General features: G+C 32.8%; 1 protein-coding gene across 2 annotated transcripts; it reads right to left on the bottom strand.

Annotated features, from left to right (window-relative positions):
- Positions 1–527: 527 nt before the first annotated feature.
- On the bottom strand, positions 528–26,045 carry LOC130641428 (ubiquitin carboxyl-terminal hydrolase 48-like). 2 transcript variants are annotated; one of them, XM_057448230.1, is made up of 27 exons: positions 25,900–26,045; positions 21,421–21,491; positions 14,235–14,284; positions 13,746–13,805; positions 12,760–12,838; positions 11,666–11,786; positions 9,486–9,908; positions 8,851–9,031; positions 8,574–8,661; positions 7,672–7,764; positions 7,131–7,231; positions 6,980–7,055; positions 6,580–6,895; positions 6,048–6,316; positions 5,097–5,221; positions 4,750–4,872; positions 4,583–4,644; positions 4,216–4,323; positions 3,837–3,982; positions 3,358–3,551; positions 2,548–2,568; positions 2,395–2,456; positions 1,671–1,743; positions 1,440–1,568; positions 1,059–1,104; positions 737–769; positions 528–628 (listed from the first exon to the last, which is right to left on the bottom strand). In XM_057448230.1, exons 1-27 carry the CDS (start codon positions 25,959–25,961, stop codon positions 594–596), a joined length of 3,147 nt encoding a protein of 1,048 aa, XP_057304213.1. In that variant the 5' UTR covers positions 25,962–26,045; the 3' UTR covers positions 528–593. The 2 variants fall into 2 exon arrangements, with proteins under 2 accessions (XP_057304213.1, XP_057304214.1); XM_057448231.1 differs by lacking the exons at positions 14,235–14,284; positions 21,421–21,491; positions 25,900–26,045 and having other exon boundaries at positions 9,486–9,810.
- Between the last annotated feature and the right edge of the window lie 50 nt (positions 26,046–26,095).

Raw genomic sequence — 26,095 nt, 5'->3', positions numbered from 1 at the left:
CTCTGATTTAATAAACTTGAACGACCTGGTCCACCTTGTTTCTTCGCTTTGTGATGTGCCTGTCGCGAAAGAATCATGGTCGAGTTGCTTTAGATACAAATTTAAAACTGCATATGTGCTGCTTTAAATATGGGTAAAACAACTCCACAACTTTTCGCTGAAATAACATTGGTAGTGAAGCCTATCCTACCAGGTCAACCACAGTCAAAACATGATCGTTAACCATAATCAATGTTCAAAATAGACCTGGTCATTAAGAATTATATAACTCCGACAAAAAAGCGTGCACAAACCTAGTCATAATAGAATAAGATTTAAAGACCTTCAGTTCAAGACAAGGTGGCATAAAAGGATAACAAATGGATTTTTGTGATGTGGAAGATTTTTCATACCGTCTGACATTGTCCGACGCATTTCTTTAGTGAAATAAATAAGCGTGATGATTGGTGTTTGCATTGACAAGCTCCGAAACAAACAAAAAAACATACAAACAAAAAGTAAATTGGGCATGTAGCATACAAATGGTCTTAAAACATTCACTAATATATTCTTAATAATAATATTTAAATGATACAGTCACAAACATTTTTTTGCTACCACGCTTTTCCACCACTGTATAAGTTTGTTCCTGCAAAAAAGAGTTAAATTGTTGCCATAAGTTAATGTAAATGTGTCCTTTTTATGGCATCACATTTTCATACTGTGTAGTTTCTGCAAAGTAAAGAAAGAAAATAACCTTTAAATCCTTCTTCCAGTGCTCTTGGTTTTCCTAAAACGAATCGAGTGAGAGAGTATGTAACGTTGATAGCAGGACAAGATTTGTTAGATATTTTGCTTATATGCACCAATTTAAAAGGTGAAGTTTAGTTTCCAGGGTTTTTTCATCGTTCTGGATAGGGAGTTTGAATTAGCGTGGGTTTTAAAACTAAGTTTTTGGTGGTGTTAAATTAGTTTAAAAATGAAAATTTCTGTCATAAAAAGCATTGACACTCATTACCGAGCAACCCAAGCCTGCAATGTAATTTCTTATAATCCGGTGGTAACATTTTATAACGTACCGCAAGAAGAGTCATCGACCGATCGTTCAGCACTAGGTTCGTCAACCTGCGTAAGAAACAAATCAACCATTTTACACGATAGAATACCCCCGAAAAAAATAAGCTAACACAATCAAAACCCAAATCTACAATTTTCCATAGAACTGAACCCACAAGAATTTAATACATGAGAGGGAGGCTTCATCTACATCGTCTGATCAACGTACTAGTTCTAGACATTAAATGAGTTAAATAATCGATAAAAAATTGTTACGTTGGTAAAAGAGCAAAAAAGTGTCTAAATGTATAAAACCATAAGTTGCCGATAAAAATATCACCCAAAATTCAAAAATTTCCGAATGTCAGTCCTTAAAATTACGAAATTGCAGACTATGAACTGACCGAAAGCAAAAGATGAGTCCCTGGAGTGATACCAAGATTAACTAAGAACGCTTCGTTGTCTTGAAGAACAGTTCCATCGGGTAGCGATAACGTCTGTTCGATTGGAAGTATTGAAAATGTATTGAGCAGCTACAAATAAAATTAAAAACGTAAACACAGCTTGTATAAAAAACCATACTATCCTGCATTTTCCCGAACGAACATACGAACGAACGGTAATCCTGAAGCTACCTGAATTTTTAGTTGCTTTAAAGTTTGATCAGAATCCACGCGTACCATATATTCTCCACGTTTCGTTCGATGTCTATCATGAAAAACATAAACATAAAGAGATGAATAATCTCGAGGTATATTTGAAGATATAGATTTTAAATAAAATACAGACATGATAAGCACACTTTAAGATGATCATTTTGCGTACTAACTTGCCTAATAAACTTCAAATAAAGTATAATAAGAATGATTATTATACCTCGCTGGAAATCCAGAAGTCTATGCGCAGATGGAATTTTAATTAGGACGGGTATCATGCTCTACGTTGACTATCACCCACCCTATCCTACCCTACCTTACCCTACCCCACTACACCATACCATCCCCACTCGTCAGGGTTAAATCCTCCCTCCCAAACTAAATGGGGCGTTTTTTAGACGAACCTATTATGCCACGTTTCTTTTTTTACTCTTTTTTTGGCAATATTTTGTTAAATAAAAATCAATCCAAATTTAAAAAATCTTTTTACAATTAGAGTTCTTGAAAATATTTTACACAAAAAACTAACCTCTCACCGCACTGTCGTAAATTATAAAGTACAGGATAACAACAACGATATTTTCAGCTTTGTTGACAAGAAAATTGTATCGAATATGTTGAATTACTATGCATAGATTGGTTGTGTTCTAACGTAAGGATTGTATGAATACTTTTTAAAAAAAAACGATTAGCAGAAAATCACCTGGAACTACGTCTTCTTCCTCCTTCAGGTGATGCAGATCTTTTAATTTTTTTGGCTGAAGACTAAATAAGAAATACGCAATAAGAAATGGAATATCGCTGTTACTGTGAAGAAAGTGTCAAACAAAAACGAGAGTTAAAAACGTATACTCACTGTATAACTAGTATCTTTACTCTAAAAATACAAAATAAAATCATAAGTACAAGCCAAAAACAGTCCACTCAATGAAACTCCTTATTTTCTTGACATTTTTTGACTACAATTCCGGATATTTTCTTCACTTTTCCAGGTGCAACATTTCGATAGAACAAATTAATGCTAGTTATTTAAAAACAATTCTAAAATTTTTTCCTTGCCAATGTTTGAAGATAGTTTTGATTGACCATCTAATCCATCTTAGTTAGTTAATGATGGATGTTTCATGTGCCAAATAAATTTAAAAATAAATTGTTCCAAAGTTACTATTCAACCCAGTTTGTCTAATGCTATTCAACTTCGGTTATCTGACACGATTTAACAAGGGTTACCTGGCACCTTTCTCTTGTTAAAGTCTCACAAAAAGAAAAGTTTTTATAAAAATTTATTATCCCCAAATTTTCTAGGAGCTACCAAAAACCCAAGTTAAATTTTCTAAGCATCGCTTTTGCACATAGCCAGCATGTTCATTCGGCAAATAAACAGCAAGAAATATTTTGAACGAACGAACGAACGAACGAACGAACGAACGAACGAACGAACGAACGAACGAACGAACGAACGAACGAACGAACGAACGAACGAACGAACGAACGAACGAACGAACGAACGAACGAACGAACGAACGAACGAACGAACGAACGAACGAACGAACGAACGAACGAACGAACGAACGAACGAACGAACGAACGAACGAACGAACGAACGAACGAACATCACACAAATAAACGAACGAACGAACGAACATCACACAAATAAACAAACAACCTCTTTGCCATACAGTCCATGATTTGTATCCATTGAATCTGGCTCGTCATTTCCATCCTCCAACGGTGAGTTCTGTCCCATCACAGAACTACTCTTAACAACTCTCTTCATGACAAAGATAGGTGCACCTCGATACATCTTGGAATCATGTGCTTCTTCTGAAAGACGATTACTTCGACACTCCGGACAAAAATCTAGTGAAGAAAAATATATCACTTTTCGGTAAAATAAAAAAAGTCATCGCTTCCCTTTTTAGAATGAACGTCAAACGTCAGAAGATAGATGAGCAGGGTAAAAATGTTTAAATAAGTCTAAAACAATGAAACTGCGTAACAAAACAAATTTTCAATTTCTTCAAGATGTCTTCTGGATGGTTTGTCACACAAAACTTTAGTGGACATGTGTGTTAATAGTTTATTTCATAACATTGGCTACTACGACAGAAAAGTGTACAACAAGAAATGTTTTACTAGTCTTACCGGGTGAAACTTTGTAAACATACTTTCTTGTGTTTTGGTCATCAGTCTGTGCAACGTTGGCGGTAACAACAACACCATTGGAAATTGTAAAGAAATTAGTTATGTTGGAAAATTCTTCTTCGCTAACTAAGACCAGCTGAGGATTCCTAAAGAAGGAAAATGACACACTTTGACTCTGAGAATTGACTCCCTGTTCAATACTTTGGTTGCAACTTTAGTTTAATTACTCAGTATAAAAGAAACCTCAGCTAGCATTTTCAAAACCACCTTCCCAAAGTGAAGCAGATAAACTTTGCATCACATACATAGTCATTTGTCATTGCAGTAAATATGAATATTCACTTAAACTAAGAGTCTGCTGATTCGTATTTTTACTTACTCCACTGAAGCTTCGCTAACAATTTCTTCTGCAGAATACAACAGTAAATTGTGCTCACAGATAATTTCAGTATTATCTATATGGGTCAACAGCTTTCTACCATTCGACCTTCAATGTAAAAGACATATTTTCACAAGAGGGTAACTTTCACAGAGTTTGCAGCATTTTTACTTCGGTGATAGAGAGTGATTTTATTTTTTCTTTATCCCACCTTTAACAACAAAAAATCAAGTTTGTTATTAGTGTAGAAACACCACCAAAGGTAAACAGATGATTGCCCAGAAACACAGCTTTTCTTCAATTTAGGAGAAAATTTTTTAAAAAGGAACCAAACAAGAAATTCTCACAGCTGACAAAAAGTTCTTACTTTACACTTTTTTTCCATGTTTCGATAAAACTAGCCAGGATAACATGAAGCGTGACATGGTCCTATAATTTGCAACAACACACATACTTTAAGAGATACTTGGCTTGCTTTAAAAAAAAAACAATCAATAGTAAAACTAAGGTGAAAGTTAACAACTACAGACTTACCTCGTGTAATATTGATTTCAGCCTGTCTGCCTTCTTTTCAAGTAAGAATGAAAACATTCCCTTTTGTTCGTTTGCTAAATACTTCATCGTTTCTCGTTCCTCTTGTGAAGATTTTTCTTTACTCTGAATTGGAGAAGATAAGATTATAAAAAAGTCTTTCCTGGAAGAACTCTTCTACATTAGATTTACATGTTCTTGTTACATCTAAACAATGCTATTAACTATCAATCTATCAATTAATTCCTATTCTTCTGGCCAAGAAGAGATTAACTTTCTGATTTTTCGATTTAACTTGTCTGATTTTTAATTGTTAACATAAAAAAAAGAAATTAAAAGAGCTATCATACTTGGCATTCTTGGCAAGGCAAAATTTCATTGGAAAAACTTTGAGATCGAGGAAAGTACTCGAGCAACTTCAACCAGATGTCTTTGGAAACGAGAACACGTAAAGAAGGGTGCACACATAAATTACCTGAAAAAAATTGTTTAAACATTTTATCAAAATAAATAAATATTACTTCTAATAAAATTATAAATATTCTCTCTCTTTGCGTCCGAGTTAGTCAGAAATTTCTGCAGCTCTAAGGGAATACATGTTAAGAAAATCTAATTCAAGAAAATCTGATTAATATAATTTTCAACGAAAGAAATTCAGCAAGCTTAAAAAATTAAAAAAAAAATGTGAAGTGTAATATGCATAAAAACACAATTAAGAAACAAATATGCCATCTTTAAAATGCGTGTACCTTTAGGGCGTTTTATTTGATTAAAATTATTTAATGAATATTGATTTTTAATTTAATTTGAAATTCAAAAATTAAAGTGTTGCTAACAAAAGGAATATATCTGGCCTGCAATCTCAGGACTTCTGTAAAGTATTTGACACCGACGTTCAGCTCGCTATGAAACGCGCCTAATAAAGGACCACTGTACAGGAGTGCAGAGGGTTGGTTGAAAAGAAGCTGCAGGCTCATTGCATCATATGATTTGGTTGCGAAATTATTTTCAATTTTTGGTTTAACTTTTTTTTAAATCTTATTTTTGAGTTATAAGTTTTGGAAACTAAACTGTGTTCCAAATTACCGTTTTTGATTTTTACATTAAATTGAAAATCAAATGGTCCTAAGGGTACATGCATTATTTAACAATTTTTAATTGAAATTCTAATATATATGTATTCGAAAATTCTACTTATACTGCTAAACAGTTTTTAGAGTATGTAAGTGCAGTAGATGCAAAAGGGATTTTTTAAACACATTTTCTTTAAATGAAAATCCAGATAAATATGAAAGTTTTACCATGTTCACTGCATTGACAATCTTGATTAAATCCTGAATCAGAGTTCGCTTGCTTTAGTGTAGATAGCTGATCCTTGCTAGAGGGTCCCTCAAGTTGGTTTTCATTATTATTTTGATCATCTGTATCTTCTGGTCTGCTTGGTGAATCAGTCATTGAGATATCAGGATTTGATAAAATTCCTTCTTCTCTGTTTCGAAATTCTTGAAGGGCCAACTGCTTTACACGTTTTAGTGACTTTTTACCAACCCAGTAACCCTCGCCAGACACTCTGAAAGTAGGTCCACAAATATATTTTAGGAGTTTCTAATTTTAAGTTTTTTATATAAACAGGTTGGCTAACAGGAAAAATATGATTTAATTTGGTATGTTCGTTTTTAATCCATTAAAATCACTCAGACATCCCACATACTTTTGCTCGTATAAATAAATTAAAAAAAAAAACACAACTGGATACAATTTTGTTGAGAATTAATTATAAGATGATTTAAAAGATAATGCGGTGACCACTTCGTTAGATGCCACCTGACTTACTTGTATGACGTTTTCAAGGGCTTGACAAAAGTTTTCATATCTGCTTGTAATTGTGTTTCAAAATCCCTACCACGTTTTATGGACTCTGTGCATGCAGTGCATAAAGAATCGCTTTTTAGTCGAGGTAAACCACCGTGACGAGTATACAAAACTTCAGCTGCTTCGGCAGAGACTCTTTTCATCATGTTTAACTTTAAAGGATCTGCACATGAGTGCTTGCACATTAGACTTGTGTTATTAATGGGAGGAATATTTACTTGATCAGGATTCAACCATTGTCGCAACCAATCTGTTGATAACCATTCATAATCATCCCCTATTTCCAGAAAAGATTGAATGTTAAACATAACAACAGGCAGTTAACAACTGTCACAAAATATATCAGCATTGGAATACCCACCCTCTTTTACAGGCAGACAAGCATATATTGCTTGTATTTCTTTTTGCTTTTCAAGGCCATCAGAAATAGCACTGACCTAGGACGAACAAAAATAAAATTCATACAAAAACAAAGGTATGAGATTGTGTGTAAATATTTATCTATTACTCACTCTTTTGTTATGACTTTTTGTCCAATGATCAAGAAACAAGCTGTTATCTTTTGCAACAAATTCTTTCATTATTTCTGGTACATCTGAAACTTTATTATTTTCTAAAAAAAAAACACTTTTCTCCCAAATGGAATTTATCATCTTGCCTAACCAAAATTATGCATTAGTTATTTAGCAAGTATCACTTTGTTTTTGTAAAAATATTTAAAACTTCCCTCTAAAATACTTAATCTTATCTATTCGAACTGAGAAAGTAATGAAAAAAATAAAAAAATTGTGTTAAATTTTACAGCCCCAAAGAAGGTATTTATTTATGTCAGGTGGAAGCGAGCTAAAAATATAAAGATTTAACAACACTTGTTTTTGTGATAATAATATTTTGAGGTTTAATATTTTGATCAGGATTTTCCGCTCCAACTTGCTTTCAAATTGCAACTTTTAAAATACACTTAACTGTTATTTGCGCTCCTCTAAATTATTGCAAAAGTTAGGTAGCAATGTAAGAAACACATTTCAATAGAGTAAAAACAGATGTAGTAACCTGTATTTTTTCTACTGTAAACCAACATGTATGCATTCTTTGACGAGTGTCCTTCCGTTTTTCTAATTTTTTTTGGTTTTTGTTCAGGAAAGTCTAAATTTAATTACATTTAGGTTCCATATCATATAACAATTGAATACCGGAGCAAATAAGAACTTGCGTTTTCTTGGTAAGTGTAAAAACTACTTCTATCTTTAGCCTTTCTGATGTAAAAATTAAAGATTCATATTAACTGCATAGTCAAACGTTTTACAAAATTTTTGATGCATTCTTATGCATCTAATTATCTCTTATCTCATTTTTATAGAATTAATAAATGCAAAATTATATTGCATCAAATTCGCTGGACTTTTTCATGCCAATCTATTTAGACTTAAAGGGGCTACGAACCGGTTAAAATCCTCACATTCCGTATATCTCGCGCATAAATTAAAAATCCAGCAAACGCGTTTTGCGCAATGAACAGACCAGCGTGCTTTGCTCGCTGGTTCAATATTTTTTTTCGAAAAGTATACTACAAAGAAATATCTCAATAAGACTCATTCTGGATGAAAACATGACCAAGGCTAAAGAAGATAAAAATTCTAGATATATCTGTATATTCGAGTCTGTAAATTACATACATGCCAGAAAATTAGCCATTTTTGCTTCTCGCTGCCATCAGCTCGACTTTCGTGTAAGTCACTAAAGTCGAAAACCAACAGCCGTTCCGTAGCCTCTTTAATGAAATTGAGTGAACTAAATTGCAAGTGTCAATCAGAACACTCCTACAATAAAGTTCAATTTCAAGCACTGCATTTGATACATTAACTTAAAATACAAGTATAGACAATTCAGAATATTGCTATGCAAGTGTTGAATAAATATAATATAGGAAACAATAAATCATAAAATCACAGCACCTTCTAAATCATCTTCTTTTCCCAATTGCAGTGTCTTTCCTTTCATAATACTAACATCTTCGTCATTGAATCGACACCACACCTCACTCTAAAAGCAATATGACAAAAAATCCATTAAAGTAGAAATGACTGATTACAAAATACATATACTTTAATCACTTGCAAGTCAAATTATCTTACAGCAACTACTTATTGATCATCAAACTAACAGAAACAAAGACAAGCCCTGTTACTACGATAAGGAACAACTACTGGCATTTAAAAAATCTAACATTACCTCTTGATCAAATATATGAGCAATGTAATGTCCAGAATGTGCACTTAAACCACGATGAATCAACACAGCGGTTAAGTTGTATACACCATCCTCAGGACTTTCAAGCTTCATAAAATCATTCATATCAAGCAGATCTGGAAATTCAATTACGGAATTTAATTTCTTCTTTGTGCCTGTCTGTCTAAAACGAGAAAAGTTTGGTTTGTAGAACAGAAGGCTTAAAATCTTTAGATGGTAAAAAGACCTTCTAATATTCTTTTCTTGTTATCAAGCTCAGAAAAACATGCCCAAAATCCTTGCAGAAATTATATTTAGAATGAAATGGCAGTAAAAATAGTGCGACAACTTACATTAGATAACAATTTTGCCTAACAAGAGCAATTTACCGTTTTTTACCTTATATGGCGATGTTTTTTCAAAACAGTGTAATGCAATCAAATGAAAAAAAATTACTAATTTAATATTAGTTCAATAAGCCATCATATTCTCCAGAGAGTAAAAAGTTTCAGGAACACTGTTATCAAAATTAAAAATTAAAGATTTCTGTTAGATTGGAATATGTTGAGAGAATTTCCCGGTAATAGCAACCTTTGGAAAAAATTAACATGCACGACAAAATGTTAACATAAAGATACCTGTCAAAGACAAAACGAAGTAACTGAAGGTTTAAAACAGGTGGCAAAGTCTTTAAAACAATTCTTCGTGTTGCATTTTGTTTAGTACAACAGCTTGAACAAAAGTATTTATTATCTCCCTCCAATAATTCTTCTTTTAAAAACTCTTTCAGGCATTCTTTTAACTTGATGTGTCCTTTTATATTCAGATCCAGCTCATAAAACCTTGACGGCGTTTCAGATGCGCAATTACAAACATTGCATTTTGTTTGATATGTGTAACACCCACCAAATTGCTGATCAATGATACTTGTTGAAAAGTTGTTTTGGCCTGTCAATGCATCGTCTAGCAATGAAATAAAGAGTTTGCTAAATTCTTGAGCATCTTGTTGCTCATCGGTTTGTAGACCCAAACTTTGCACAAAACTGCTTGGATCCACATATCTAGATTACAATGACATGCTGCAAGATTGCTAGTTTAAATGTGTCCCAAGTTTCCAAGCAAAAACACAAGATGCTTAGGTTTCTTAAAACTCTTAAAAGTTTCTTAAAAATTAAAAGAATGATAATAAATCTTGTCCAGAAATTAATGCTTATATGTTTTTTAAAAAGGCCAATAACTTGTTTTCTTGTTGATTGGAAATCGGATTCACCAGAATATTTAGTTTTGTTTTGACTTATATAAAATACATGTACTGCTTGTTCTGCAAAAGCCTGTCAATTATTATTATTATTAACTACAAATTATGAACCAAATTGACTTCATTTGTTGTTCCTTTTTCTCTTCGTAAAGATTAAAGTACGAAAAAGTGGTATTTTTAACTAAGACCAAATCTAAACTGGTGGTGTGAAATCTTGTTAATTTAAGATTAATAACGATGTGCTACTAGAGGTGTATTTGTTTTAGCACCTTTTAAGCCCACTGAACCTGCTTAACCAGCTTATTTTCATTTGTTTTAGCTCTACTGCACCTTCCAATAAGACTGAGAAGGCCTTCCAAACATTCTACAAACAGAGCAAAATGTTTGGAAGGAAAAGGACAGCTGTACATTTTTTTTCATCCTTCTCGATCTTCTCACCATTTGCAAAAGCTACCATATTAAAAGCTTGTGCATAATTTGTGCAAATTATGCATTCTATATGCTAGCAACGGCATAATTTAATCAAATTTATTTGCAAATGGTAAACAAATGCTGTGTCTTCTTATGTTTATGTTGTTTTTGTTTAGACTTTTTGCGTAATTATAATTAAAGGGTGACATACGCAAAATTATATAGCTCTGCTCGCAAATTTTGTTTTAGCACAAATCATGTCGACCTTGCTTGCGTTGCTGAATATACAATTTGCTTCTGCTTAACATGCGAAAACATTTGATTCAGACCAAGAGCTGACTTGGGATGTTTGGAAGGAAACGTAGGTTTGATATAGCTGAAACAAATACGCCCCAATTAAATGATGAAGAATTGCTAAATAATCATTTTAATATGCATTAATCAATCAATTCAATAATTCAAGTAAAACAGAAAATTTGCCTTCTGAGCCTAAGAACATTATTTATTTATCTAGAATAAAATAAATAATTATGGCAGTTAACGTGACTACTGAGAATCTAAAATGATTGGTCAAGTCAACTTTTTTAGCAGTCAAAAAACAAAATTATTTCAGGGAAATATCCCCCCCTTAAGGACGTTAAAACTTCCAGTTACTTACTTACCCACTAGGTTTTAAAAGCTACACATAATCGTAAAAGCATTCTTTAACTTAGTAACAACTGGTTGGTAAAACAATTATCAAAATGTATATAAATTACGGAAAGTTAAAGGCAAATAAAAACAGCTATTCCAGGATCACCTTTTTGCAAAAAAAAATTTTGTTTAGTTGCCAGCCAATTTGACCATTCCTTGTTGTATCTTGTCAGTTAAATGTCATTGTTCAGTGGAAAGTGACTGTTGACCGGTCATTATTTTAAGCACTAAGTTTCGTAACTTTGTACCATTTTAACTCTCTCAGTATTTATGTGTTTCACTCAAAATGACATTAGCAGAAGAAGATTAGATATTTTTTGCTCCATATCTATGATTAAATGACTGGATTTTTTCATACTAACTGGTTCTTTATATGAGTCAGGTAAATTATTAAAAATTTGTACCAACCATCAAATTAATGTAAAAGTTGCATGTATAAACAAGCAACAATCATACCTTTTCTCACTGTATTGCAACAATGCAAATAAAAATTGAAGATTACCACATATGGTATTAGTAGGATTGTCACCATAATCTAATAGTATTGTTTTGGTGTACGTATTCTCAGGGTTGTGAACTAAAAAAAATATATGCTTCAAAATATTTGATCTGGTAATAACATCTAGATAGTTATAAAAAAATAATACAATATATACAGAGAAATAGGCCAAAAGTATAGACCGAGCTTGTGAGGTCAATACGCTGATGAAGGGTAATATTTCACAGAAGAGATAGATAAAACAGTTTATATTGTATTTATTAACTAAGGGCTATTTTGTTTGGGTTTGTAGAAGGTTGTAAAGACCAGGCTTTGATAAAGAAAGAAAACGTTAAATTTGAAGTTCATTGTATCAATTTTTCAAGTACATGTACTACAAAGAGAAAACAAAATATTCAAATAACCTTATATATAGAATTTTTTTAAACTTATCTTAAACCAAAGTTAATCAGCTGTTTTGCTTGTTGCGCATTGTGCTGATGAATGTTTATACTAAAAACCCATTTCTTAATCAATGAAAGGGATCTAATTCCGAAATGCGAATTAGATGGATATCATTGTTAAGAAGAGTTGAAATGGCTGTCTTTCTGGAGGAGTGATTCAAATTTCAGATTTTTGAGTCTGTAAGTATGTAGATAGCTATGTTTCAATAATTCTCTTAATTTTTATTTATAACAACAATTAAGGTTGCTATAAGGTTAATTTTTTTAGCCAATCAGCACTGATAATTTACCATATAAACTGTTTGAAAATAGCTATTAGTTAATAACTTAGGGCATGTGTGAATAAAAATTCTTGATTCATATCAGCAATTTTTTCTTCTATGGGTTTTATTTAGTTTATATGTAACTTGAACATTTTGCTCTCGTTTTCTCTTTGTGAGTGTGCAATCAAAAAACAAAATATAAATTATAAACAGAAAACACAGGTTTGTTGAAACTTTTGCAAATGTGAAATAAATTAATTTAGAAAAAATCTCTTAAAATAAAATTAAAAAAAATATAATTAGAGTAATAATATAGCCTGGTTGATTATTATAAAAAGTAGTTACTTATTTCACTAGGAATAACATTGTCTTTAGGTTTCCACTGATATACTGCAGATCGAAAAGCTTTATTCTGAAACCAAAGCTAAGATAAACAAAACCAAAATAATAGCAGTAAGTATAATACAGTGGTCGTTTGCGTCTGTAAAATATAGAATTCTATCCCCAGTAGCACTCGCATAATAAGGTGGTGTACCATATATACCATCAGCTACCAGTACCTTAGCCGACCCTATCTGTTGAACAAACTGTTGACTTTAAACAAAAAAGATGAAAAAGGGAATAAGATCTTTACATGCTCTTTGAAATTTAAAGAAAGAACAATACTATAAAAAACATGCATATGATTTTTATCATTGGCGAGTTCCAGAATGATGGCAAGTGGAAACTATTACTTAAGTAGTTGCCTTGACACAAGACGTAAACAAAATCTGAGAATTTAAAACAAAACAAGAGAACTGGCAATGCATTATTAATATGAATAATCAATTTTTAAACTATTGCTGGGAGGCATGATAATTATAAGTGTATCTTATTGTTTATAGGACTTTAAGAAGATTTTTAAAAAAATCCGACATGTGGGGGGGGGGGGGGGGGGGGTCGTGGTTTCATTTTACCTTTACATGCTTTATGAGTAGAGAAAGCCATTTATAGCTGTAAAAGCAAATATAATTTTTTAATACTAGACGCATGCTTTAGAAAAAACAAGCAAGTATTTCGCCTTCGTTGTGGAAGGTAGTGGGTTCAATCTCTGGCCAAGTCATGGCAGAGACTAAAAGAGTGAGAATCAATCCTTCCTGCTAACTTTCAACAAGAGAATAGGATTGATTTAGCTGGTTGCCTAGTTAAGCGGCTATTGTGCGTGCATGGTTTTCATAGTTAAAAAGGAGCCTTAAATGCACTAGAACCCCCTTCGCAGGACTTTCATTGACAACAGAGGAGGCTATCCTGGGTAAATAATAGTTATAATAATAAAACACTGCTTCTCTTACCTGCAAGAAAGTATTCACATAGCATGTGGCACCAAGATTCTTTAGTCCAACATGACAATCCTTAAATAGTAACAAAATTAGTGTTGCAAAAAATTGTTCCATTAATTGTAAAGATCAGAAATACTGCTTTTAATTAAAACTAGTAATTGTTTGTGGTAAGATCAACTGCATATTTTAAGCATTACTTTTTCATGCATCTCTAACACAAAGTAGTGATTTACTCTGCTTAAGTGTATATTGTAAATATTTGGATTAGCAAGGTCTGCAAAACAATGAATAAAAACAGAAAAAAATTATAACTGCTTAATAATTTAAATATGCCCTTAAACAATGACCTTCTAGTTTTATGTCTTCTGTTTTTTGCTTTGTTTTTTTTCTTGCAAAGGACATTGATATTAGCAGAAGCGATTCTTTCTTGAACCAAGATGACAAAAATCACTTGTTTATTGTTGATACTTGCGTTACAAAAAGATTCACACTAAGTATTACCTCTATTTTTCTTTCGAACTCGATATCGTCACTGCTTATCCAATGACTTTCTAACAATAAAATAGAAGGTTAAATCATTATATTATGAAGCTTTTAATGTCAACAAAAATTCATAAATTTCTGAACTACAACATTAATTTGTAGTCATGTAAGTACAATGAAAAAAATCCTCAAGCTGTAAAAGAGATATAAGAAATTAAATACTTAAATGACATTATAAATGGCATTGTATTTTTGCATGCAAAAGAAACTACAGTGATTAATATTCAATAGTATAGTTATGTATGACGAAATATATAACGAAAACATAAAAAACAAGCTGGTCCAACAAAATTATTAAAGGCTTCTAGAGGGATCCAAGAACATTTTCAAAATAGTTTTACATTTTTAAAAGCATTGAGCAATTTTATCATCCATGTGTTTCACATGAGATTCTAAGGTACTGAATTCAAGAACAATTCCAGAACAAATCTTGGAATTGTATATTTCCAATACTGAGAAAAATCCAGAATAATACAAGGAATTTAAGAACTGATTCAGCTTTTTAGAATGAAGTTACACTAAATAAAACACTAAATGAAACACTAAATAAATTTGACATATCAAATGCTTATTGTGACATCTTGACAACTTTTATTATCAAGTAAATTTTTGACAATTACAAGTTTATACAACTCTTGCCATAACTTTTGTTTATATGTTTATAACTTGTGTGGTAGACACTATAAAGAAGACTAAATAACAACCATGTTTTTCTCTCCTAGCTATTTTATAGCTGTATAATAAGGTAAGACAATCAATAAATTAAACATACAGAGTACTGTGATACGTTACGTTGGTTTACCCTTTTGTCGTGCAGCGGTAGTCGGGATATTGTTATCACACTGGATTTGAATCAGTGAATTTCTTATTTCACCAGATTTAAAATTCTGATGTTGTTGTGCTCTTCTAATAAAATGTTCAGCTGTTTTTAATCAAAACCGAGTGTTTAGTTAAAATGGAAAAAGAAGCTGTTGTTGCTGTGTAAAAAAAAAGTAAAAAAATGTTTTTTTTTAAATCAACGATTTTAGGATGACTTGAAAGGATGCTATTTTGAAGTGCTTTATTTTACAATGTGTAAATAGATTTCCTTGCAACTTGTCAGAATGTAGGTTTATGCAGGGAATTTTAAATTTTCATTTTCACCAAAACAAACAAACAAACAAACAAACAATTTTTTATTATATGTGACGATTCCAAGGAATTTCATACCAAGCTATATAGCGATAATTTTCACTTATCGATGTGCTTTATGGCTATATCGTTAACAGGAAGAGGATTAACAATAAATGTATATATCTATTGGAAATTATTGCTAATTATAGCTAAGGTTATTTATCGCTAAATTTATCGCTATATCTCTTACATATTTATAGCTGTATAAATTATAATCATAAAATGGTGGCGTTAGCTGAGAAAAACGCTAGCTATGTAGCTTTGATTTTTATTTTAGAATAAAACTATGTAGCGAGTCAGGGACTTATGTTATTTTCTTCTTTATAGATAATTATCCTCTAGATGAAGAAAGCAAACAGAAGATTCAAAAATGACCAAAAAAGGTTAGCTAGTTACTTTGATTTTTAGCTAGTTTAGTCAGGATAATTTTTATTTTTTACAGGATCATGGAAGGGGGTCTTTATTTATATTGATTTCACTGTCTTTTGGGGGAGAATAGAGGATTATACAAGTCATTTTGTTCTCAATTTACATGAGAAGCATTTTAAATGAAAATCTTGTATTTTTTATAAATTTTAGTTTGTTTTTTATCTAGGGCATTTTGCTACAAAGCTTCAAGAATTAAAGAGAATATCAAGACAGACATGGGGAGAGGATGTTACCTATGAAGCCCATGGCAACGTAGTTGTTTTTCTAAGTTAAGAAACACATTTATAAAGAAAATAATACTGACACTTTTTAATAAGTTCAGCCCACTACTCAAATATTCTTATTTTTTGACATTTTCAGCATTAACAGTGCTAAACAACAGTTGGTTTAAATTTCCATGTGCATGAAAACGTAGGCAATTAAACACGTTTTCTAACCAATGACCTCAGGCTTTGTTTCCTATAAAAATTATTTTTTAATATTTGCATTGTTTCCTCATAAAATTAATTTTGATTTTGCTATGTTTTTCTCTAATTCGCCTGTAGAACAACTAATTAAATTAGAGTCGCTTAATTATTGCTAAATAGCTATCGATAATTATAGCTTGTTATCAAATTCCATGGAATCGTCAAATATATTATATATATATATATTATATACATTGAAGAATCATAGCCAAAGATTTGTTTATTTGGTAAAAACATTGTGCAATTTTTGTCAACATAGTATGCAAGACAACAATGTAATATATTTATTTTAGCAATATATTTCGAAGTCAGTCTATAAGTAAAAGTATATAAACAGTAAAATTGCTAAATAAAAAGTATTCACATCACATATCAACATACATACACTATACACAAGTTAAAAGGTATTAAATGATTAAAACTGATTAAAACTCCCGTGAGGGATAAGTCATAATTAAACTTTTATTACTAATTCACAGCTTTTAAACTCGTCCTTTGTGTTTATTTTAGGCTTTATTTCCCGAATGAAAAGTGCCTCCAGTGTCATTAAATGATATTCCGACTTAATCGATTTTGCCATTATTTCTGCATGATTTGTTTGCTATAAAATTTGTGTTTTAACTGGACAATGTTGAACTTATATATAAAGTTTCGATTTTCTAACATATAAATATGTTTTAATGCTTTTCATTTTTCACGTGCACTCTCAAATATTTAGTTTTGCTTTGTTTTTGTATAATCTTTTGAAAAATCCTTACACACACAGGACACAGCTTGCAGTTGAACAGAAAAACCATACATTTTTGTAAAAAACACGTTGGCAGGCATGCGCTGAAATGTTTTTTCTAACGTGTGATTTCAAATCGATCATGGTTTCTTGTTTTGTATTTAAGGTTGGTTCCCACTTATCGTCTTAAGGCTCATGTTAAGAAGATCTTAATCCTTCAGACAGTTTTAACCCTATTCGGTCCAGGGGCGGATTCTGCCCCCCCCTGACAGTTTTTTTTAATAACTCCTCATTGCTATGTTATAGGGCTATGAAACTTACTGAGTTTCAATATTTATCTATTAGACACATGCATGCCAAATCTTTAGGTCCCATACCTTTCAGTGGCTTTGATATTGGCTATTACTCGAAACTACCCCTAAAAATCTCTATGAAATCCTTATAATGGGGAAAATTTAATAACTTCTGTCAGGATTATCCTTAGAACTTGAAACTTGCAACACAACTTTGTTTTATTAAGAAAAATCATTTTGCAAAATTTGGACACGTGATTATTCCGATTTCCCAATTTTTTCGGATTTTACCCTAAAATCGGAAAAAAACAGATTTTCGGGCAATTTTTGGCAATTTTTTAGGCGATTCACGTAAAAACCGAAAAATATGTTAAATAACTTTTATTTACCTTTCAGAAACTTCAAACAGAATGCAAAAATTCGCTGTGAAACAAAAGTAATTAAATTTTAAGCAGATAGTGGCATTTTAAACAAATTTGAAGCTTCTGATGACGTCACGGAAAATGTGCTGACCCAAGCAAAATTTATTGCTGCCATTTTGTTCCTTTTATGACGTACTATAAGCGTGCCAAGTTTGATTCAATTTGAACGACCCTGTCAAAAGTTATTGAGGGGGGGCGAATCTGCCCCGCGGTCATAGTATGTGTGAATCGCAAACTTCAAATTTTTTGTCTTAAGCCTTAAAACAGTGTCTTAAGCGTTAAGATGGATATCAAATTTTTAGCTACCGATTATTCAGGGCACATAGAACCATCGAAAACACTTTTGGCATATTAGCCTCTCACTGGAGAATATTCCGACGCCCTATCAAAGCTAAGGTAGAAAACGCAGAAAAATACAGTCTTGTTGCAATTACACTACCCAATTATTTACAGCAAACACATAATGCATGCTATTGCCCAAAAGATTTCATCGATTCCGAAAATTCAGATGGTTTATTTAAAGAGGGTATGTAGAGAGATATTGTTAGAAATAATGGCTCTGCAGGGTTAAAAGAAATTGCAAATGTCAGAGGTTCGAGATATAATCAAAGCGCATTGGTAAAGCGAGAAGCTTTAAAATATTATTTTATGCGTAATAATGTACTTCCATGGCAGTTAGAACATGTTCAAAGTTGTGGACCAATTTCACATTAGTGGACAGAAAAGAAAAAAAGATGTTAACAATTATGAACATTTATTTTATTGAAATTTTTCAAGCAAGGTTAACTCGTTATTTAACTGTTTAAGAGCTATTCTATTTATAACATGCAAAGGTCTCATTTCGCTTGCCACATACTTGCCAAATATATCATCTTCAGAATCCTCTTTTTCTTCTTTTGTCAAAGTTTCAGCTAATTTTTCAAATATGTGGTGTTTATTCTTTAGAAGCACTTATTTTCCCCACTTTTTGTGGTTTATTTTTTACCCACTTTTGGCGTCTAGTGACTTGTGAAATGAGGGAAGGGGTTTTAGATATGAGTGTATTTGTTGATATTGTAGAGGAATTTGTATTAGTAAAGATGAACTGGCCTTATTATCACGCATGTTTTCTGTATCTATATAATAATACGCCAGTTCCGTGTGTCTGTAACAGGCAAAGTGGATATGTTCATTTTCCTTTGATCTTACCGAAATTTTCTCTGAAGTAACCGAAAAATGCATGTCTATTATGTTAAATTTTCTGACGTTACGGCGCGACGTCAATAACACTACTTTAACGTCAATATCCTATATTAAAATAATGAAGCCATTACAGTGCATCTAAAACTTTGAGGGCAAATAACTTGGAAACGAGGTGGTGACGTCAATGATTTTTCACCGCGTGGGTAACTAGGGACCACCTAGGACCAATTTGGGTAATTTTCCCAAACCTGGGTCCCCGAATCCGTTTCGGAATGAACGGGTTAATTACGTCATCAAAAATCTTCAAACCCTAATATCTCTGTAACCGTTTACCAAAAGTACATGATCCTATACATTTTCTTAATCAGTGCTTCAAGATCTATACGATGAAGGCAACAGGTATACGAATTTCTTTAAAAAAATTTTGGGTTTTGACGGTTCATTGCTGACGTCAGCAAAATTTTTAATACCTTATATTTCCTTAGGCGTTTGTCGAAAACATATGATCCTATACATTATTTTGATCAGCGTTTTAACCTCTACACATTACAGGCAACGAATAAACTAAACTTCGCCAATTTTTTTTGTACCTGCACTGCTGACGTCAGCAAAAAATCTAAAAAAACCTATTTTCCATTGTCCCTCTGCCTAAGTGGATTACTCCACGGGCCTTATCGACTATCTCTATAATAATAGCCGTTGTCTGTCTGTCTCTGCGTGGACCCCCGCTAAGTTAGAAAATGATGTTACGGAAACACGAATATCAACAAATGCGATATATTCTTATCCACTTTGTTGCCACGGGTAAATTCAAAGGACGGGCGAACCCGTGGATTTTTCCACGGGCAACGACTAGTCTTTAATAAACGGATGTTCCATAAGGATTTTATTAGCATCAGAAGGTATTTTAGGAGTCATTTCAGCAGCTGATTCCAGCACTTCAATATCTCCTTCGGCTTGAAAGTTGCATTTGCTATTTCGTTCATATACAAAATTGTCTAACCACCCAAGAAAAGCGTACTCTTGTACATCTTTTTCTTCTTTTATCATTTTTTCGGCAGCTGTACCTGATTTCTTTGCTTCTTTCAATGCTTTTTTTCGTCTGACATACTTAGTGCGCAAGCTTTTGAAAGCCATTTTAGCAGCTGCACCCGAAAAAAAAACATACAAGTTGTGTACATCCTATGCTAAAATGTCCAGATTTTTATCTCTTTTCTGCGCAGTTAAAGTCGTTTTTATCAAAAAAGATATAAACTTTTACCTGATTCTAGTTGAAGCTTTTCATCTACCGCTTCTCAAGCGTTGTTCTTTTAATTTTCATTATGAAAAGATGCTATAGCCTTGTCAAATAGGTAAGGATAATTTTTCGCTGTAAAAGCAAGGGCTTCTTCCATTTCTTTTAATCTTTAACTGGAATGTTTTGAAAAATGCTTTACAGAACGTTTCTTAGTTCGAACGATTTTTCCTAATCCGAACATTTTTTTCCTAATTCGAACGTTCTATTTCAATCAAATTCTCGGGCTACTTAAGGCCAGTCCTTTTTTATTTCAGGGTCATTTTCAATAACTCAAGTTATAAGGATTGTGGCATAATTTATTGGCCACCATATCATTATACGTCATATCCCATAAACGCGCTTTACCCGCAGTTTTTTTCAAGCGGTTTTCCACACCATTAAAGGGTCCTTAATTTTCCGGCATAAAAGCAAGTCTTGGCATGAAGTGTCTTTCGAATACTCTGTATAAAATTGAAATATTTACATCCCGCGAAGATATGACGTCGTCAATTTCAAAAAATAGCTTTAGATTTACTAGAATGTGCGTTTTCGACATTTTGACAATTTATACAAACTTACAACAGGGTTATCCTGTAAATAGACCACGTAAGACGCGCTTTTACACCCTTTGTCACAAAAATTGTAGTTGTTCAATGACGCGGAAAACTGCTTGAAAAAAAGCATGGGAAAAGGGCGTTTTTGGCATATGATGTCATCTAGATTTCTCGGAAAAATTGAATTCTGCGTTTTACTATTCATATATATAATGATATGGTGGCCAATAAATTATGCCAGATTCTTTATAACTTGAGATATTGAAAATGACACTCGAATAAGAAAAGACTGGCCTTAAATAGCCCGAGTTCTTGACGTGTAAGGCTAAGAAAAAAAAATCAAAATTTGATATTTTGTCGCAAGCCTTAAAACAGTTACTTAAAGCTTACGACGATCACCTTAACACAAATTAGCATTCACACTTATTTGACATAACGTTTAAGATCGTCTTAACGTAAGCTTAAGACGATAAGTGAGAACCAGCCTTTAAAAACAGGTTATTATTGCATTTTTACCTTGAGTTATCCCTTAAAATTTGACCTTGTTAAGGTCCTTTGATTTAGGTTGTCGTTTTTTTTAAATTAAGGGTAAGAATCTGCATTATTTAATATAGAACTTACCTTTAATTTTACTAAACCAGAACTTTTCGCCAAGTTGTGAAAAACAATTTGGATTTTTGCGACAGTTTGTCCTAAAAAGATATCAAAAATTTATATAATAAAATGAAAAAACTGCTTTAATAAACAATGAATCAGATATCAGTATAAAAGAGGATTATTGAAAGTTATTTTTATTAAACTAGCTGAGTAACTAAGCCTTGAATGCCAGGTTGAGCTCTTAAGTGCTCTTAGGTGCTGGCAAATCATGCAGTTAGAGAGCTTTTGTACAAGTACACTATAGTTTTCTCGTTTTAGGGTGTGTGATTGCACACCTACGCTTTCATGTGTTTCTATAATCATTTTAGGTGTGTTGTTCCCTTTACTTGATCACACACCTTGATTTTTCTTTAAAATACCTTTTATTTTTCCTTTTTGATAATATAATTTTTAAAAATTGTGGTCCCCACGAAATTACAGTTGTGACCTTCACAATCTTTATTACATTGTGCCTTTTTATTAAATAAATAAAAACATAAGCAGTTACTAAATAGAACAAGAAACAGATATTAGATATAACAGATATATGTATTTGAAGTAAAAAGAATGTTCCCATAAAAATGGGATAAGAGAAGGCAAAAACATCACTTCAAGTTATTTAAAACATTTTTTGCACTTTAACCAAAATTCAGAAAAAAACGCTCTAAAAAAATAGCTTAAGATTATACTGAGAGAATTGTTTATTTCCAAAGCATTTTAAAATGTATGTGTGTATGTGTTTAAAGCTTATCTCCCACTCCCATATAAGTTAATCCTAAAATGTTCACTTTTCATCCACCATCAGGCCTATCAATAAGAGGCGCGTGATCGCTCCCGCGCACGCAAACACGCGCCTAATTCTGAAATATGAGGCCTCTGTGGAGTGATTTTTCACTCGCCTAGATTGATTCCATGTTATGTAGCTGAGCGATAATATCCTAAAATCCTGAGATTGTATTTTCTATTTTAGATAGAGTAGATCATTTTACTAATCATAAACTGACCAACCATTCACGTTAGGTGCGAAGCGAAAACATATCGTTCCAGTAATGACCTTTAGATATTCCGTTTTGTGAATCTACTTTGTTACCAGACCCCGACATGCTGAAATCGGAATCGTACGAAGATACATCGACATGAAAAAGTTAGAAGCGGATGATGTTTATAGTCACATGGTCAAACGATGTTTTTGTAACGTAACAATTATGATTGATTCTCTTTGTTTGTGAATGCAATATATTTCTTTTGTTTTCGTACTTTCAGTTATCAAATGTCGTTTTTTTCTATAGTTGTGTAACAAGACTTGTAATTTGTTTTGTTGATCACACCACGCGTATTTATGTGGAACCTGTTCTTGTAATAAACAAGAAAATGAGTAATGTATTTCTTTTGTTTTACATAACACTCCATCTCCCTGTTTCTCCATTCATTCAAAAATAGTTTTGTTATGGGAATATCCCTGGGTGAGAGCGTTCGAAACGTTATTCTAAAATAGAATAGAATACAGCAGGATCGTATGTTTTGAAAACTCGATTGCTATATTTATCTGAAATCATTATCGCGACATGTCTTCGTCAAAAAAAAGTATCAAAGGGAACAAAATCCAATTATCTACTTTCATGAAATGGGGTATTGATGATATTATCGGGCATAAAACTTTAGAAGAAAATGGAAATAGATTTGTTAACTTCGTTTGGTGCAAACTTTGTGCGAAAAACAAGCCTGCTATTCTTCAGCATCCGAATTGCAAGGGACCAGTGAAGGAAGCTGTCCTGACATATATTGATGGGACAAGTTTCGTAACAAAACACTCTGTTACGCGACATATTTCCGGCGAAGGTCATTCTCTCGCACTATCGTGTGAGAAAAGTAAACCAAAGGAAGATCGATTACCGTCAATCACATGTGTTAAGACGGAGCTAGCGTTGACAAGGTTTGTTTCTACAAAATAGGGTTTTTCAAGTTTTATTTACTTTCACTCTAACACAATTACGTTCACTTCATATTTCATAGATCCAAACGACTATTGAATCAGCAAACGCAAAATCCGCGGCTGAGGCATATACGAAGCTTATCAAATGTGCGTATCACATGGCGATGGAACCGACAATGCCACACAAACACTTTGGTGTTTTGGTAAGTTGCCCTTATAAATATGTTTAAAGTTTTCGAAATAGGTAGAAACCATGTTCTAGTATTGTTTGAGTACGACCATTATTGTTTTATCTATCTGACTTTTCAGGTTAAATGCTGCAGGGAGAATGGTGTGCGACTCATAGAGAGGAAAGAAGACCTTCATCACCGTAAAATTCCAAACTAATAAAATCAATCAAGACCATGCCATTGATGTTGTTCGAGCTCTGAAAAAAAAGTTGTGCGAGTCACTGATTAAAGTTCTCAAGGAGCGCTTTTGTGATTATAAGAGGGACAAGGAATTGTATACATCAATGAGATTCATCGACATGGAATATTGGGAATCTGATAGAGATTACGGTAATCGGGAAATAATTCTTCTACATAATCATTTCGCCAAGCCCCTTGTGTATGCAGGATTCGACTTAAACCGATCATTGGTCGAATGGAAAAAGTTCAAAATACACGCAGCGACTCACTACAATAAAATAGCAGTACGCGACATGTGGAAGTCGGTGTTGACAAACAAAAGAGAATCATTTCCCAACGTGAGCCTTCTTATCTCTTTGATTCTCAGCATATCCGGATCAAACTCCAGTGTTGAACGGTGCTTTAGTACTGTCACTTCCATTCTATCAGACCGGCGACTTTCAATGGCTCACGATACATTGGAGGATACTTTGATCATTTCTGGCAACGATAATCTGTGGTCACCTCAGGAGCGGGAAGAAATCATCGAAAGAGCGAGAGTGCTCTACATGGCAAAACGCAGGCGGCTCAAGTTGAATACGTCAGAACCAAACCGTATCGATAATATAACTGATGATGATCGCTCAGATGATGATAGTTGTTCAAGTGACGAGAGCTGGGACAGCGAGGACGATCTCTATTTGTAAAACTATAATGAAACACTTTCTATAAATAGTTATCTTCAAATATATATACGAACCTAAAAAAAAAATAGAATTTTGTTATATTAATTAAGCACCACAAGTAGATAAAAAGAGATTAACATATATACATGATACAATTTTCGTAACGAATGAAGTCAAGATAAAGGCTTTCGAGTCTCCAGTGTTCAGGGGTTCACTGGTTAAATTGTCCCCCGACTTCAGAAATTAATGTTTCTTTTCTCTTTTTGTCTTAATTTTGGAACTGTAAGATCGCTCGCGCGAACAGAATTTCCCCCTCTCAGCGCGCGCGTTTTGTCGCGCGGGAGCTTTTTTCTTACTGATAGGCCTGCACCATATTGAAATGGTTTTTTATTCGAACTTTTCAGATTTAATAAAAATTTTATGTCATTACATCACTCAGTGGTGCTCTAGTTATATGAAAGGACAAAGCGATAGGGCAAAGTTCTCTAGGGCAAGGTTCTCTAGGAGCGATTATGTTTTTTAAAAGAATTCTTCAAAGCTCTCACATAGCAAAGCGATCAAATGAAAAGTTACATACATTTGTGTACAGTTTTATTTAAAAGGATTTATTTCAGAAAGCAAATAAAAGTTAAAAAAAGTAACAAAATATCTACCCTAAATATTGGGGTCTATTAATGTCGTAATGGCTAAATAGTTAGACACAAATATTTTCTTTAATTTTTAAGTTTTTATTCGCCCACTGAATGGGGTAAAAAAAAGGTAGAAAATTAAACAATCTTTTTCTACAACTTAGAGCTTATATTTACCCTACCCTAAATATTGGGGTCGTAATGGCTAAATAGTTAGACACAATTTTTTCTTTGTAACGTGCACACCTTGTTTAATTGGAGCTTTCTCCCATTATAATAGTGTGTGGGGAGGTCACAAGCATATTTATAATATTTTTTTGGCACTTAAATTCTACCGATTCTGTATCTCATTGTGATAAAAATAAGTCTGGTCAGTCTCACATCAACTATTTGTGATGCTGCTTCATAAAAAAGGTCAAATCTGAGAATGTTTGAAAATCAATGTGTTTTTTATCCAATTTTTAGCGCCATTGGCACTTACATTAGTCCAATCCATTAGTGTACAAATGGTTCCAAAAAATAAAAAAATCAATAGTATGTTGTCAGAGTGGATTAAAATGTCATGCCCCACTCACTGTGCACAAATTTTCCCATTGGCGGAGTAGAGAAGGACAGAAAATACAGGCTGAAAATAGAAGTTCTTGCTTATTCTAAAAAAAATGTGACTTTTTCTTTTTCTGTGTGAGGCAAAAAAATGTGTTGTCCATAATGGCTTATAAATGCCATGACCTGGACTGACCCATAAATTTAACTACTTAAAGTTTTTAAAAAAGCTTAATAAAATCTAGCTATTTTTAATTCATCGCTAAACGTTAAAAGAAAATCACCTGCATTTGCCTGGTTCACAACTAGGAGCGTTAAAGTTGACTACTGCATTATTTGCAGACATACTTTTTCACTTTCGTTTCCCACAGCTACCATCTTTTCCCGCGCGTGGTACGCAATGGGAGCAAATATTCCAAAGGAGCGCTGAATATTTAAAAACAAATTGGCGCCTTGTTACGAAGAAGACGAATTAAAACA

The sequence above is a fragment of the Hydractinia symbiolongicarpus genome, chromosome 4 (assembly GCF_029227915.1).
Source record: "Hydractinia symbiolongicarpus strain clone_291-10 chromosome 4, HSymV2.1, whole genome shotgun sequence".
Lineage (NCBI taxonomy): Eukaryota > Metazoa > Cnidaria > Hydrozoa > Anthoathecata > Hydractiniidae > Hydractinia > Hydractinia symbiolongicarpus.
Note: the sequence above shows the minus strand (reverse complement) of the source record. Positions and strands in the feature narration are given on the sequence as shown.